At 52.4% G+C, this 15,989-nt stretch overlaps 1 protein-coding gene across 1 annotated transcript; it reads left to right on the top strand.

The window, feature by feature from the left end:
• On the top strand, window positions 1-15,588 carry SCN2B (sodium voltage-gated channel beta subunit 2). Its single transcript, XM_055423111.2, has 4 exons — window positions 1-233; window positions 8,898-9,064; window positions 9,366-9,576; window positions 11,131-15,588. The coding sequence occupies exons 1-4, from the start codon at window positions 164-166 to the stop codon at window positions 11,328-11,330; spliced, it is 648 nt and encodes a 215-aa protein (XP_055279086.1). The 5' UTR covers window positions 1-163; the 3' UTR covers window positions 11,331-15,588.
• The last annotated feature ends 401 nt before the right edge of the window (window positions 15,589-15,989 follow it).

Genomic DNA, 15,989 nt, shown 5'->3' with positions numbered 1-15,989 from the left:
CATATTAGAGAGATGGAAATAAAGCTTCCTTAATGTTGTATGTGTCTTTGAAGTACATCCGTGCATTTTTTTTTTTTAGCATCTAACCATTCCTCCCTCGTAGCCCTCGGCCCCTCAATTCACCCTCTCCCCTATCCCACCCGACTAACATCTCAGTCTGAAAATGCACAGAAATGCCTGGCTACCTCGCCCTGCCTTCAGTCTCACGGGGCTCAGTCTCTTTTTCTCTTTGGGTAAGTTAGACCACACATCTGCATGCTCCTGAGGGGTCCAGAAGTGCAACTGCAACAGGAGGAGGATGGGGGCCGGGGGCAGGAAAGAAGACATTGCTTGTGCTTCCCTTATGTCCTTGGGGAGAGAGGAGCTGGGACTGGGGGACTGCATAATGCTGGGGTGATCTGATCACAGAAACGCTGGGTCAGGGGATCTGAGTGTTCCCCGGAGGTGTCAAGAGAGGTGATTTTTCTGTGGATTTCCCTGAAATGGACCTATGTGGGGTGGGGGCAGAGGGTAGGTTGATCTGCAGAGCCTCTTCATGGATTTTTGCTTTCAGCTGCTACAGATGGTCTGGGACTTAATGTCTGTGAATCTTCAGAATCTGGCGGATTTAGGGTATTGAAAAGAGTATTCGGTGGTGGAGTAGGGGGCAGAAAGTTGAGGCTGGGTCTGGCTTCCTGGAAATCTGTACCACTGATTTGTTGCTGTGTGTGGGGGCGTAGGTGGGAAGCAGGCTTGAGGAGTGATCTCTGCATTGGGGTGAGACCTGCTGAAGCAGGCCCTGATGAAGAAGCTCTCTGGCTTGGGCCAGATGGAGTGGAGGAGGGGTCAGGTGAAGGGATCAGAAGGAAAAAAAAAAGCAACTCAAGGACTGAGGGTGGTTGTGGCCCTTTAGATTATGTCTCCAAACTGCCCAGCCCCGCGCCCACCACCCACCTTGCAGACTGTCAAGAGATACAAATGCTAATTTCATACCTGGCCACTCATGGACTTCCTCGTGGGTAGGTGGGTGAGGGAGTTACTTGCAAGCCTGCTTTCTAGGTAGTTTCACTCTTGCTCTTAAACTTACTCATTGCTGGAGTGGCAATTGAAGATCCAGTCCAAGGGCTGTCAGTGGGAATACTCCCTATCACAAAGTCTCTCTCGCTCCCTCTCTTTAACCCTCTTTCTCTCTCCTTCTCTGGCATGCTGTGCTGGCTATTGGTGGCGCTAGTGGTAAAGAACCTGCCTGCCAGTGCAGGAGACATAAGAGACGCAAGTTCAATCCCTGGGTGGGGAAGATCCCCTGGAGGAGGGCATGGCAACCCACTCCACTATTCTTGCCTGGAGAATCCCATGGACAGAGGAAGCTGGCAGGCTACAGTCCATGGGGTCACAAAGAGTTGGACATGACTGAAGTGACTTAGCATTCATGCTGGCTATTGGGCTGGAGTGCTAAACAGAGACAGCACAGGGCCCCTGGCAGCCTGCACGATGAGGCAAATGAGCTTTGCTGAATTATTGGATGTATTAACAGAGTGTTACAGAAGCGAAGGTGGTAGAAAGCGCATGAGCCTTGGATTCCATCTGGGTTTAAAGCCACCTTTATCATTTACTTCATACTACTGCCAAGTTACTCACCTCTTTCCTGGGTGATCTGAAGAATATCTACTGCCTGGGGTTTTTTGAGTCTGGCACATAGCAGGTGCTCAATGACAGTTAAGCTTTATGAGTGCTTTTCACATGCCCATGCATTGCGTATCTTGTTTAGTCCTGAGGCAACTGGTAATCATGTGGGGTAGATATGCTGATTCTCGTGTTACAGATAAGGAAACAGGCACAAAAAAGTAACTTGCCCAATAGGGTCACAGGAATATTTTAAACAGAGGTGAGATTTGAACCCTTGGTTGTCTGACTTCCGCCCATTCTTAACCACTGAACTGTACTGCCCCCCAATGTTTGAGAAATGGTACTGCTATGCTGAAAATGGGCCTGTTAGCTCAGCTGGTAAAGAATCAGCCTGCAACACACTGACCCTGGTTTGATCCCTGGGTCAGGAAAATCCCGTGGAGAAGGGATAGGCTATCCACTCCAGTATTCTCGGGCTACCCTGGTGGCTCAGATGGTAAGGAATCCGCCTGCGGGAGACCTGAGTTCAATCCATGGGTTGGGAATATCCCCTGGAGGAGGAAATGGCAACCTACTCCAAAATTCTTGCCTGGAAAATCCAATGGACAGAGAAGCCTGGCAGGCTACAGTCCATGGGGTTGCAAAGAGTCAGACACAACTGAGCGACTAAGCATAACACATGCTAACAATAATTTGGATTAAAGAATCTTAAGTACAGGCAAAAAGAGGGGAGCTGGGTGAGTGACCACTGTATAAGGAGATGGGGAAGCAGGACAGGTGATCTCTTCCAGGAGTTAGAGAGAGCTTCCTGTGGGAGGGAGAGCCTTCCTTAACTGCAGAAAGGGAGGGTGTTTGGGGGACCTGAGCCAGGGTGTGGCTCAGGGGCAGATGGAGTCTGGGGTGAAGAAGTCAGGGTGTGGAGGTTGTGATGTGGTGGGAGGAAACTAAAGCTTCTGCAAACCTGGATGGGGGGAGGATGCAAGAGTGAGGACCTTGAACTTGAACTTGGTTGGTGCTGTGATGAGCATGCTCTGGCACTCCAAGGCCAAGGAGTCAGGTGGACAAGGAAACTTTGATGGCTGTAGCAGCAACAGTCCCTGAGATGGAGGGATGCCACAAGTGATAAGGGTGGGGCTATAACAGGGGCTACGTTTGTGAGGATGACTATAGAGATGACAAAGGGGCAGGGGACAGCTGGTCAACCTGGTGTACACACGGCAGAAGCACGTGAGACTAGTTCTCAATTAGAAGCAATCCAGTTGATTGATCTTCCTAGAGTTTTTCTCAAGACCCTTGGCTCTGTAGTCATTGGACTGGTTACCAAAGTCTGGATTATGTTGTTGTTATTGTTTAGTCACTAAATTGTGTCTGACTCTTTTGTGGACACTGTAGTCCACCAGTCTCCTCTGTCCCTGAGATTTTCCCAGGCAAGAATGCTGGAGTGGGGTGCCATTTCCTTCTCCAGTGGATGTTCCCGACCCAGGGATCAAACCTGTGCTTGGCAGGTGGATTCTTTACCACTGAGCCACCTGGGAAGCCCCTGGGTCATATTACATGAGGCCTAGAAAGTGGAGTCTGGTCCTCACTCAGGCCCACTGTACATGGACACACGGGGGGAAAGGCCTTCCCTTCCCCCTACAGACTTTTATTGAGTGTCCACTGTGTGTCATTCACTGTTCTAGGTCCAGGGATGCCAAGATGGATAAGAATCAGCTCCCCAGAGTCTCCCGAGGGATTTGGGAACATAAATAACAATGCCACATCCCACGTGCTCTAAAACAACAGCAATGGTTATAACAGCAGCTAACCTTTGGTGAGGTTGACCATGTACCAGACACTGCCATGAGCTTTATGTTTTAGTATTTAATCCTCACAACAGCCCTAGGAGGTAGGGCCTATTGTTGTCTCCTGTTTTACAGATGAGGAAGCTGAGGTGTTGGGAGGTGAACCATCTTGCCTAAAATCAGAGCAGGGGAAGAGAGCACCGGTCTTGGCCATGATACTGCTCTGCCTCCGGGTCTGGAAGGCTGGGGAGAAGGCTCAGGCACTGGGGAAGTGATGCCTTGTTAGCTGGAGTCTGCAGGATAAGCAGGAGGGCTCAGGTGCAGCAGGTGAATGAGCATCCCAACCTGGAGCAAAAACTCGTGCAAAGGCATGGAGGAGTGGAAGAAGGCGATGTTTTCAGAAAAGTAAGAACTCTGGAGAAGGGAATGGCAACCCACTCCAATATTCTAGCCTGGATCACCCCATGGACAGAGGAGCCCGGGAGGCTACAGTCCATGGGGTCGCCAGAATTGGATGTAACTTAGCGACTCAGCCACCACAAGAACTCTGGAGTCACTGGAGTGGAGGAAGTGTGGAGGGTTGGGAGCAGGAAATGAGGTTGGAATTCTGGTTGGCCCCCCATGGTAAAGGGCTTGGAAGCCCAGGAGGCTGGATGAGATCCTGAAAGTACCAGGGAGTCAGCTGTGTTGGGGGTGAGGGTTGATGAGGACAAGGGCTCTCATGGCTGCATGGGGGTGGCCTGGCCTGGGAGGGGAGCCCTGAGGTGATGAGTCTAAATGGTCAGGCAGCCCAGGAGATGGACTGCATATCATACTCAGCTGGGAGTCAGGGGCAGCAGGAAACCGTGTGCTCCAGAAGGGTGGGAGGTAATTTCTCTGCTTAGACAAACCTTTTTTTTTTTTTAAAACCAAGAAAAAAATTAATCTACCTCATAGACTGGAAGGAGGCATGAGGAGAATTAACTTCTAGTCTCTGTAGGAAAGTGTTTGACAGGTAATGGGCAAATGTTCATGATCTCTGCAGGATGGGCCATTGTATGACAGGGGGCCCACGGTGCCCAGATAGGCCTAGGAGAAAATGAGGGGGCCTGGCCCTGGTAATGTTTTGGAACTAAGCTCAAAAGCCACATCCGTACTGTACCCCTGTTGATCATATCCTGTCTGTGAGCTGGAATTCAGGAGACCTAGGCTCCAGACCCAGTACCGAATGGGACAACCAGGAAGACCATGGGCTCCCCTTGTATGGCGCACGTGTGTGAAGTCGCTTCAGTCATGTCAGACTCTTTGTGATCCTGTAGCCCGCCTGGCTCCTCTGTCCATGGGATTCTCCAGGCAAGAATACTGGAGTGGGTTGCCAAGCCCTCCTCCAGGGGTCTTCCCGACCCAGGGATTGAAGCAGTGTGTCTTATGTCTCCTGCATTGGCAGGCAGGTTCTTTACCACTAGTACCACCTGGGAAGCCCCCTCCTGTATGGAAGTTCATTTTAAATAAGATCATTCCTCTCTGGCCAGCCTGGGGGCTGACAGTTATGGTGCAGGACCTGCCTTGCAGACAGCAGGAGGCCTAGTCTCTGGGACCCCTTGGAATAAAAAACACACCCTCGCACAATCTCCACCCCTCAACCCTCTCTGGAGCCTGGCAGCCTGGGTTCTAGTCTAGCTTTGTCACTTACTAGCTGTGAACTTGGGCTATTCATTTAACTTCCTTGTGCTCCATTTCTTCACCTGGAAAGTAGGGGCTGGTCACAGGGTGATATCTGTAGGGTGCTTAAACAGGGCCTGGCACATGGTAAGTGCCTCGTTGTTATTATTATGAAGTCCTTTTGTGGCCTTAGCTGTGGATTCCGCTACTTTCCTGAAGCAGCAGAGTTCATCAGGGGCCCAGAAGTTTGCTCAGAGCTCTGCCTGTTTTGCATGATGATTTACTCATCTTTAAGGAGCACCTGGATTGGTGAAACGACAAGACTTTGCCCTGAACTGGGATCCTGGGAGACCTCAGGTGGAAGTAGGCGCTGGACAGGGAGTCAGGGACCATGACTCTGACCCCGGCTTGTCCCTATCCGCTGTGTGTCTTTCTCAGGCCTCCCTTTCCTCGTTGGTATGATGGAGCTGGATCTGTTGATACAATTCCTGAATTTCCCCCTCTGCAGTTGGGAACTGACGGTTGACCTGTCTGGCCGCTAGAGGGCATACATGTCCGCCTGATGCTTCCTGCCGGACGTGCGGTTGGGATGCAGGAGGGAACCGCATTGCATCTCTCTGTCTGCCTGCCTCCTGCGGGCCAGAAAAGGCCCCTCGCTCCCCAGGGTCCTGACCTCCCCAAAGGGTGCTAGCTTCTTCAGGATGGAGGGGTTTCCTGGTAGGGTTCAAGTTCAGTGTGTGGAGTGATGTCGTGGGCTGGAGCGGGACAGAGGCAGGGATGGGTCACCCAGATTCACCCACCCTACTTTCTGATGTTTGGAGGCTCCTTTTGCTCAGGAGCCCTGGGAAAGGGCAGACCCTTCCCGGGGAAGGTGCTAGAGAAGCAGGGTGTTCCCGGAATATGAGGTAAGCTCAGGACAAGGCCCTGCCAGGCTCCTTTCTTGCAGATTCCTCCGCCTCTGCAGAGGGGGGGTGGAGATGGCATTTTCCATACACCTCCTCCTAGCCCGGTGCTGTGCATAAGGGCTGTGAGTGGGGAGGTAGGAACTGGGCTTTGTTCTTCTGGGCCGGCAGCTCAGCCTCCCCAGTTCATATTCCCCTGACATGCACGTCAGCACACCTAGCAGCCTGTCCTTGCAGGTGGGGCATCCTGTCTGCCCCCGCTGTCTATGGTTAGGTCCTGACCTCCGGGGCCAGGGTTTCTGAGCATCCCCTGTTCTTAAGTGCTGCCTGCTGGGCCCTGGCCACTCATCCCAAGGGATGAGCTGAGCGGAAGGACTTTGCTATCCCTGCTTCCAGGCTGCAGTGCGGTTGTGCCTGGGGTTGGGCCTCCGCAGCTTGGCACAAAAAACAGCTTCTGCAGAAGGAGAACCCTGTGCCAAATCCCAGGGAGTTCCAAGGGGTTGTCCTGAGGGGCCAGGCTCCAAGATGCCCCTGTCAGGAGAGTGCTCCGCAAGCCCTTCCTTCTATGGGGCAGAGCTTGAGAAGAGTTTAGGCTACCTTTTGCTTTATTTTATTTTTTATTTTTTGGGGGCACAGGCTGTGCAGCTTGCAGGATCTTAAGTTCCCCAACCAGGGGTTGAACCCCTAGCCACCGCAGTGAAGTGCGGGTCCTAAGCACTGGACCGCCAGGGAATTCCTCTACCCTTGGTTTATATGTTTTGTCTTATTTAATTGTTATAATAACCCCAGCAAGCTAGGTATCATCGGTGCATTTTACACAGGAGCTGCCTGAGGCTCAGAAGGTGGAAGAACCTGCCCACGTTCTCCCAGCTGACAGAAGGCAGAGCTAGGATTGAACCGTGTCTGATGGGAACTCCATGCCTTCTAGCTGCTCCCTGGGCACCCTCTAGTGGCTTCCTATCTCAGAAGAATGGCAGTCTGGTCCCTGCCTAAGTCTGGGACCTCAGCTGTCTCCAGCTGCCCCTTTGATCACCTCCTGGGTTTGGCCCCAGACATGTGATGCTCATTCCAACCACTGGAATTTTCCTCTGGATGTTCTGCTGCCCTGGATTCCTTCAAAATTTGAAAACTTCTCACTCTCTTACTTTAGTGGGGCCCACCTACAGGGCACCCCTTGGGGAAGCCTTCCCTGACTTCTGATGTCAAACAGTACCCTACACCTTATATTATTTACAGCCCTTGCCGTGTGTCACTAAACTTACATTATTATCTTTTCCCTGTTAACATCTACCCCCCTCCCTAGAATACAAACTCAGTTATAGCATCTCTGCCTGCTTCCCTCACAGCAATAGCCCTGGGGTCTAGACTGAGTGTCTGGTGGGACAGAGAAGGTGATTTAGAAGTGTTTGGTAAATATTTGGTAAAGGGGTTACTGAATGACTGACAATATTACTATTTCTCCTCTACGTTGTTGAGGACTCAGTCCTGTCTGACTCTTTGTGACCCCATGGACTGCAGCATGCCAGGCTTCCGTCCCTCACTATTTCTCAGAGTTTGCTCAAACTTGTGTCCATTGAATTGATGATGTCAGCCAACTATCTCATCCTCTGTCACCTTCTTCTCCTCCTGCACTCAATCTTTCCCAGCATCAGGGTCTTTTACAGTGAGTCAGCTCTTCGCACCACGTGGCCAAAGGATTGAAGCTTCAGCTTCAGCATCAGTCCTTTCAATGAATATTCAGGGTTGATTTCCTTTAGGATTGACTGGTTTGCTCTGCTTGCTGTCCAAGGGACTGCCAAGAATCTTCTCCAGCACTATAGTTCAAAAGCATCTGTTCTTTGGCACTTAGCTTTCTTTACGGTCCAACTGTCACATCCCTACATGACTATGGAAAAACCATAGCTTTGACTATATGGACCTTTGTGAGTAAAGTGATGTCTCTGCTTTTTAATATGCTGTCTAGGTTTGTCATAGCTTTTCTTCCAAGGAGCAAGCTTTTTTTAATTTCATGGCTGCAATCACTGTCCACAGTAATTTTGGAGCCCAAGAAAATATAATCTGCCACTGTTTTCATTTTTTCTCCCATATTGTTTCCATGAAGTGATGGGATCATATGCCATGATCTGAGTTTTTGGAATGTTGAGTTTTAAGCCAGCTTTTTCACTCTCCTCTTTCACCTTCATCAAGAGGCTCTTTAGTTCCTTTTCACTTTCTGACATAAGTGTGGTGTCATCTGCATATCTGAAGTTGTTAATATTTCTCACGGCAGTCTTGATTCCAGCTTGTGATTCATCCAGCCTGGCATTTTGCAGTCCAGGCCTGATGTCTCCAAAAGGGACTTCTGTCCTTGTAGACCTATTGGTTGATCCCTTCGAATTGTTCTTCTGGGGTATTGCTTCCCTCCTGTTGTTCATCTGCCATCCCCACCAGGACCCTGGGGAAGAGGAGGGAGCTGGGCTGGGCTGAGTGCACAGGCTTTCCTCTGCCCTGAGGTATGCGGATTGAGGCCTCTGCATCTGTCCTCCAGGCTGCCTGCCCCCGGAGACACCGCAGCTGCAGCTGGAAGGGCACGGGCTCTGTTGAGATGGTTGGAAGCGGTGGGAAGAAGGGGAAAGCTAGGCCAGCACAATGCAGCACCTTGTCCAAGGTCTTCAGCTACTAGGTGGCCATGACAGTTCTGTGGAGTCATGACAGTCAGGTAGAGGGAGGGCTTGAGGCCATCTGTCTGTCCCTGGCTTGACAGATGCTTTGATTTCTCTTCACCCCAGCCTTGTTCTGTCCCCCACTTCTCTCCAAGGGCCACATCAGGCACCCCTTATGAGTTTTGCCCCCCCTCCCCCGACAAATTGCAGTCACAAGGGACTCAGTCAGCTGCCCGAGCTCTGCTCCACTCCCCACCAGGCGCACTTGTCCCCTCCCTGGCAGCGTCAGCCAGAATCCTCACAGGGTGTGCCTTTGTCCACAGTGCCACCAGGGAGGAGCATGGAAGTCACAGTACCTAACACCCTCAATGTCCTCAATGGCTCTGATGCCCGCCTGTCCTGCACCTTCAACTCCTGCTACACCGTGAACCACAAACAGTTCTCCCTGAACTGGACTTACCAGGAGTGTAACAACTGCTCCGAGGAGATGGTGAGCCCGGGGATGGTGGCAGGGGATGCGGGAGGAGGCAGGAGCCCCACGACATGAAGGCCCCCTTTCCCACCACCTGTCCCTGCCTTGGACCAGGACTGCGGCATACCCTGGTGGGCTCTCTGCTCCCCAGGGCGTCAGCAGAGGTGTGTTGTCACACCTGGGTGGCCCTGGGAGGGCGGCAGAGATCTGGAGGTGACTGCGCCCCTTTCAGGTACGGGGGGAAGAGGGGGTCCTGCTGTCCTTGCAGCTCCTCGCCCATCCAGCCCCCCCCCCCATCCTGTCCTTCGCCCCCACTCAGTTCCTCCAGTTCCGCATGAAGATCATCAACCTGAAGCTGGAGCGCTTCCGAGACCGCGTGGAGTTCTCGGGGAACCCCAGCAAGTATGACGTGTCAGTCACCCTGAAAAAAGTGCAGCTGGAGGATGAGGGCACCTACAACTGCTACATCATGAACCCGCCTGACCGCCATCGCGGCCACGGCAAGATCTATCTGCAGGTCCTCATGGAAGGTGAGAGGCTGCTGGGGGGGCCCCGCCCGTTCCCAGCCCGCTACTCTCCAGCAGGGATAGTGGGCGCCTTGGGAGAAGCTATGCCCTTCTGAGAGGTGGGAGCCACAGAGTGTGCTCGGTGGAAGGCATCTGTTTCACTCCTTCCAGTCCTTGAGGACTGTGTCTCCAAGAGTCCTGATGATGCTATCCATCATGATCATGACCTTAAGAATCTTGAGAACAGCTTTCATTTATTGGACACTTACTATGTCTCAGTTATAGCTACAGGTAAACTCTCTATATGCATTATCTCATTTCATCTTCATACAATCCTTTCTCATCCCCATTTTACAGATGAGAAAACCAAGGCTATGTAAGGTACCTAAGGTCACACAATAAATAGTACAGCAACTTCCCTGGGGGTTCAGTGGTTAAGACTCTGCGCTCCCAGTCCAGAGGGCTTGGGTTCGGTCCCTGGTCAGGAAACTAGAGCACACATGTCATAACTAAGACTTTGCATGCTGCCGCTAAAGATCCCACATGCCACAACTAAGGATCCTACATGCAGCAATTGAGATTCAGTGCAAATAATTAATTAAAAAAGAGAACTTGAAAAAATAGTGCAATCAGACATTGCTATATTTTAGATGGATAACCAGTGAGGCTCTACTATAGAGCCTGTGGAACTCTGTTCCATGTTATGTGGCAGATTGGAAGGGAGGGGAGTTTCAGGGAGAGCAGATACATGTACATGTATGGCTGAGTCCCTTCGATGTTCACTTGAAACTGTACAACACTGTTTATCGGCTATGCCCCAATATAGAATAAAAAGTTCATAAAACAAATTGGCAAATTTGTTAGCGTTGCCAAAATGTTAATAATTGGCGAATCTGTGAAGAGTATATGGGAGGGCTGCAGTTTTTCTACATCTTACCTTTTAAAAATTAAAATTTCTGTTAGAAGTTTTTAATAAAAGAAATGTTTCTAGAGAAGTGTAAAAAAACAAAAAAAGGAAAAACTACAATCGGGACTCAGATTGGGTCCATTGGCCTCGAAGCCCATCCCCTTGGATACGGCATTGGACCGCCCACCCCTGGGGATTTCGGGTGCCCTGGGATTATGGGGTGGGCGGGGCGCTGAGAGGCTGGGTTGATTTTTGGCTTTGACTAGCTTATGAGTCCCCGGAGAAGGCAATGGCAAGCCACTCCAGTACTCTTGCCTAGAAAATCCCATGGATGGAGGAGCCTGGTAGGCTGCAGTCCGTGGGGTCGCTAAGGGTCGGACACGACTGAGCGACTTCACTTTCACTTTTCACTTTCACACATTGGAGAAGGAAATGGCAACCCACTCCAGTGTTCTTGCCTGGAGAATCCCAGGGACGGGGGAGCCTGGTGGGCTGCCGGCTATGGGGTCGCACAGAGTCGGACGCGACTGAAGTGACCTAAGCAGCAGCGGCTTTCCCGCAGGAGAGTGAAGGCAGGACCCCCGCGCGCGCTGCAGGGAGCAGGGGCCCGAGGGCGGGGCTCCCTTTTCCGGCCTCAGCGCTCAGCGGGTCTGCGTCCTCTCCTTCTCCAGAGCCCCCCGAGCGGGACTCCACGGTGGCCGTGATCGTGGGCGCCTCCGTCGGAGGCTTTCTGGCTGTGGTCATCTTGGTGCTGATGGTGGTGAAGTGCGTGAGGAGGAAAAAGGAGCAGAAACTGAGCACGGATGACCTGAAGACGGAGGAGGAGGGCAAGACCGACGGAGAGGGCAACGCGGACGACGGCGCCAAGTAAGGGCGGGCGGCCGCCGCCCGCCCCGCCCTCCGCCCGCCCCGCCCGCCCGCTCTCGGTCTGCTTCTCTGAGCCCGGACCCCGGGCCCGCCGGGGGCCTCCCCCAGCCGCTCCTTCCCTGTCCCCCGCAGCAAGAGTCACCCACCTCTCTTTGGCTTGAGGAACCTGCTGGGCGCCTGGGATGTGCGGGCCCGGGGTGGGGCCGGGGAGGGAGAAGCGCGGTGAACACTGCCAGCCCCTGAGGGGCGGCAGGAGGCCTGCGGGAGGGGCGCGGAGAGGGAGGAGGGGGCCGGCCGTCCAGCCTGCCCCGGGCGTGGGCTGATCTGCTGGGGGCTTCAGAGGGGGCCTGAAGGCGGGACAGGGCTCCGGGGCTGCGCCTCCAAGGCGGGGCGCGCGTGGCCCGGCTCCCAGCCCCGAGCGGCCTCGTCTTGGGGGTGCTGACGGCTTCCTGTAACTTGGGGGCTTGTGCAGTTTCCTGGGTGTGGAAGGGAGGGGAGCCAGAGACAAGCCTTGACCCCGGGAGCGCTACTGCTCGCCCTTCCCCGCCTCGTCTGCTTCCACAGTCGCCCCTGGGTCTCCACTGGCTGCCAAGCCTTTGGGACTTCTGGCGAGAGGAAAGTACCAAAGGGCTGCTGAGCGAGGCCATGGGGCGGGGGTGGGGTCTGTCTGTCTGGTGGTCCGTTTGCACCACAGTTGCCCACTAACAGGAGATGAAGTTCCAAGTTAGCAGACAGAGAGACACGGGGCTGGGGGCTCTGCTGTAGAATGGAGTTCACGGTCAGCTGCCTTCTCGCTCAGGGTGGCAACTCGCACTGGGCCAGGAGCCGCCTCAGTGTGGAGATGAGGGAGTGGGTGGGAGCCACGTTGGAGAAGCTGGTGCGCAGAGTGGAGGGCTTCACTGGGACAAACTTTCCCGCGCTCAGCAGGGTTTTATCCGGCTTTTGGCCCGGAGGGAAGCCTCTGAGACCGTGTGGCCATGTCACATCTGGAGCCATGTTACACCCTCCCCCGCCTGGATGACTCTCTGTGGAGAGCAGAGTAGCATTTGTGGGGAGCCAACTTTCACTGCCATTTTACTCACACAGAGAGGGAATTGCTTAAAGCTCAGGAGAGGGAGAGAGACAGAGAGAAACTTTCTTGGAAGGCCCTCGGAGATCAACTAGCCTAGTCACCCATACTATAGACTGGGAGACTGAGGGTCAAATTCACGGAAACCATGGGGCCTGCTTCTCCTTGGGTTTCTTATTTTCCAGTTTGAATCAACAGAGCTACAGTTTGTGGAAGAGATGTGGAGAGGGAGTTGGGCTCCTCCAGCCCCACTCACCTCTTGGGAGCCCAGCCCTTGGGCTGTGACTAAGTTTGGGATGGGGTGATGGCAGTGGGAGGGCAGAGCGGCTGGAATGCCCACCCTGCCCCAAGCGGACCCTCTGCCGCACTTCCCAATCTTTCTCGGAGCTCAAGCCCTGCCCAGGCTCAGGGAGTCAGTGCCGAGAACCCCAGAACCAGAGTCTGGGGAAACGGGGTGGAGACAGGACTCCAACAGCCTCTGGGACCATTCTCTGCCTCTGCCCAGCAAAGGGGAGAGAGCAATAGCATATGGACGATTCACTTTAATTCACTTCAACTCACCATCCATTTATTGAGCATCTCCTATGTGCCAGGCACTGGGCCAGGTGCTGGGGATGTACACAAAGCCATAACAGAGCTGGGAACCGCTAAGGTCAGCACTGTGGGGAACCAAGATGATTTTTTTTTTTTTTTTGGTGCATCTAATTCCACCTCTGCAGCTACTGCTTCCAGGGCTGGGGTAGGAGAAGAAGGAAGAGATTCCAGAATTTGGACCCTGGGAAGGGAAGAAAGGAAGGAGAAAGGGAAGATACAATAGGGAAGAGGGTGAGAGGCCAGGCAGAGTGTGCACGGAGTTGGGGATGGGCCACAGCCTGAGAGCTCCTGGGTGGGATGAGTCTGACTCATCTGGAAATTCTAAGTCATCAGTACCTAACTGCCAATCAACACACTGCCAATGGGGGGTGGGCTAAGCCCCCAGGACACCTGGGGTGGGTGGACATTGCCCATCCTGAAGCCAACCAGCTGAGAGGGGAGAGGTGGGTGGTGGGCACCTTGATCTCAAGCCAAGATCATGGTTGTAATAACATGTCTGCCCCTTGCAGATTTTGCTTTTTTTTTTGGCAACTTCTTAAGTGCTCTCCTCTTCCAGGATGAGGAAGGATCTGTGCAGATGCTGGGAGCTCTTCTTTTTCATAACATTTAGGGGAATTATTTGCAAGATTCCCTAGGTTTATTCTAAGAAATTCTACTCTCTGTAAAAGAAGCCTGACACTTTCGAGTTCCTTCCTTTCTCTGCCCTGACCTGGAGGGTCCTAGGGAGAGCAATGGCTCTCCAGGGGCCTCAGACACCCGAGCCAATGGGGAGGGACCAGGAACCACCTTTGTTGCAGGTGCCCATCTTCATATGCTCTTTCTTCCCAAGCCTCTTAACAGTCTCTTCCAGAAGCCTCATGGAGCTACCTCCTGCAAGGCGATGAGGTTGGGAACAAAATGGGACTTCTGCGAGTAGAGGTGGGAGACCGGTGAGATGTCCCCTTGCACCCTGCTTTCTAGTGTGGACCTCCTCCTGCACCGTGGGGCTCAAGCCCTACTTCTGGCTGCACATTCCCATCACTGCACTCTGCTGGTTTTCTCAACTGCTCCTGCCTCTCCTGCTCTCTCAGAACCCCCTATCTGTCTCTTTCTCCTAATTAAGGGTCCCTGTAAAGAGACATGGGCTGGCCAACCCATGGAATTTAGCTTATAAAGAACAAAGCACACTTTTTCAGGACTGAAATGCCTTGAGGTGCCTTGGAACTGGCTTTGGAAATAGCTATCTGCCCCCTGGCTCTGGGCTAATCACAGTTTATTCTCGATTTATAAAAAGGAGAAGCTGGATCTGTATTTCTCCTTGTGAATCTCCTTGGTGAGGCCGGGCTGGTAAGTATTTGCAAGGTCAGGTTAAGCAGATGGACAAATTAACATACTGGCTAGGTCCAAAAAAGATAGTCCCAGGCCATAGGAATGGCTTGATGCAATTGGAACGGGTGATGAATCAAGAGAGTTTTTCTTCCTATCTGCGTCTTAAGGATAGACAGCCTGTGTCTTTTGCTGTGCCTCTTGCTGATGTTGTCCTTTATTGAAGCTTGCTGATGCGTTTGTACATAGTCTATATATAGGTAGATATATTATATATACAAATATAGGACATCTCACTACATCCACCCCAAAAGTTACCTTGGGTTGGGGGGGAAACAATCATTTCTCAATATTTTGAGTTGATTCATCAAAGCAAATTATGGAATGTTCTCATGGCTGTTTGTGCACTTGGAGGGGGAAACACAGCTACTCGTGCATTTTCTAGGACTGACGTGCTAATGTGGTGATGGAAGAGGTGGTGGGGAGAGAAACTCAGGTGGTCCTTTGTGACCCAACTGCTGTGAGGCATCTGCTTTTGGGAGCAGACTGAGTTTCTTCCAAGGTGTGTCTCCTTGCTTGGATGTATTGGCTGCAATAAATAGACGGTCTCCCCTGAACCTCCCTCAAGTGTGACTTTTTTCAGGGGGTGGGGCAAATTGAAGCAGTGCCAGGACCGTCACAGGGGCCCCTGTTACTCCTTTCCTGGTGACATCACTGACACTGCCAGGTCCCCATCAAGGATGAGGTCATCCTGCTCCCCTCTTGTCAGATGTTTCCTCTTTTCCCCTTGTGGCCTTCCCAGAATCCTGGGAGACTCCATCCACCTTGAAAGCACCCTGGGAACAGAGTGGCTAAACACCCACTTCTTGGAGGGCTCTTCGTTATTTCTGGATGCCAACAACACTTCAAGCCCCCCAGGCTGACTGTCAGGACGGTGCTGTCTACTCTTTCCGAGGGTGGATGGGCCATCCTTCCTGCTCCCTGTTGCTAAGCTGCATCTGACTAGGCATCTCTTTCATCTGCCTCAGGCTCAAGGAAAATAGACGACAGCTGGTTTAGAGTCTGCCCTCATGCAACTTCACGGATGAGGGTGGCTGTGGGGAGGAATCAGGTTGCTCCTGTCCCATCTGCGAACTGCTGTATCCTAGTTATGTGCTGATGAGTCAGCCCTCAATTTAGGACCAAAAGCAACCACCTGGCCCAGGGGTTCTGCTTCCTCTAGGCACGTGCAGTCTTTTCCTCTCTTGCCTCCTGTTCTTATGTTTCTCTTTGCATTTTTCTCTCTCTTATGCACACACACACACACACACACACACACACACACACACACACACACACACACCCTTGCCTAGGAAGCTCACCCAATAAGACACACACACACACACACACCCCCTTGCCTAGGAAGCTCACCCAATAAGAAAAGCTTCAACTTTCTGAATGTCAAGGGAATGCTGAAGTGGTTGGTTCGTTTTTTTTTCTTGGTGTCTTTCTCATTTCTGCCTGCTCCGTGGTATAATCCAGAGACCTTCACCAGTGGTGAGTGGTCAGATGCATTTTAGAATATTCCAGGAGGAGCCTAACACTCATAGTCCTAATGCTGGCAGCTGCTCCCCAAGAAAGAAGCCAGATAGAAGGTGGCAGCCTTAAGCAGAGGTGGCTGGTATTCGACAGAACGGAAGTTACCTTAGTTTAAAA

This window comes from Moschus berezovskii, chromosome 14 (assembly GCF_049115385.1).
Source record: "Moschus berezovskii isolate FMDL1 chromosome 14, NW_MosBer_1.0, whole genome shotgun sequence".
NCBI lineage: Eukaryota > Metazoa > Chordata > Mammalia > Artiodactyla > Moschidae > Moschus > Moschus berezovskii.
The sequence above is the reverse complement of the archived record's forward strand: the minus strand, read 5'-3'. Positions and strand labels throughout refer to the sequence as shown.

Bases quoted from the DNA above. Each gene is read 5' to 3' on its own strand.
- SCN2B (XM_055423111.2), top strand. From the start codon at position 164: ATGCACAGAAATGCCTGGCTACCTCGCCCTGCCTTCAGTCTCACGGGG. The intron at 234-8,897 runs GTAAGTTAGACC...CTTTGTCCACAG, and splicing joins CAGTCTCTTTTTCTCTTTGG to TGCCACCAGGGAGGAGCATG. The intron at 9,065-9,365 runs GTGAGCCCGGGG...GCCCCCACTCAG, and splicing joins ACAACTGCTCCGAGGAGATG to TTCCTCCAGTTCCGCATGAA.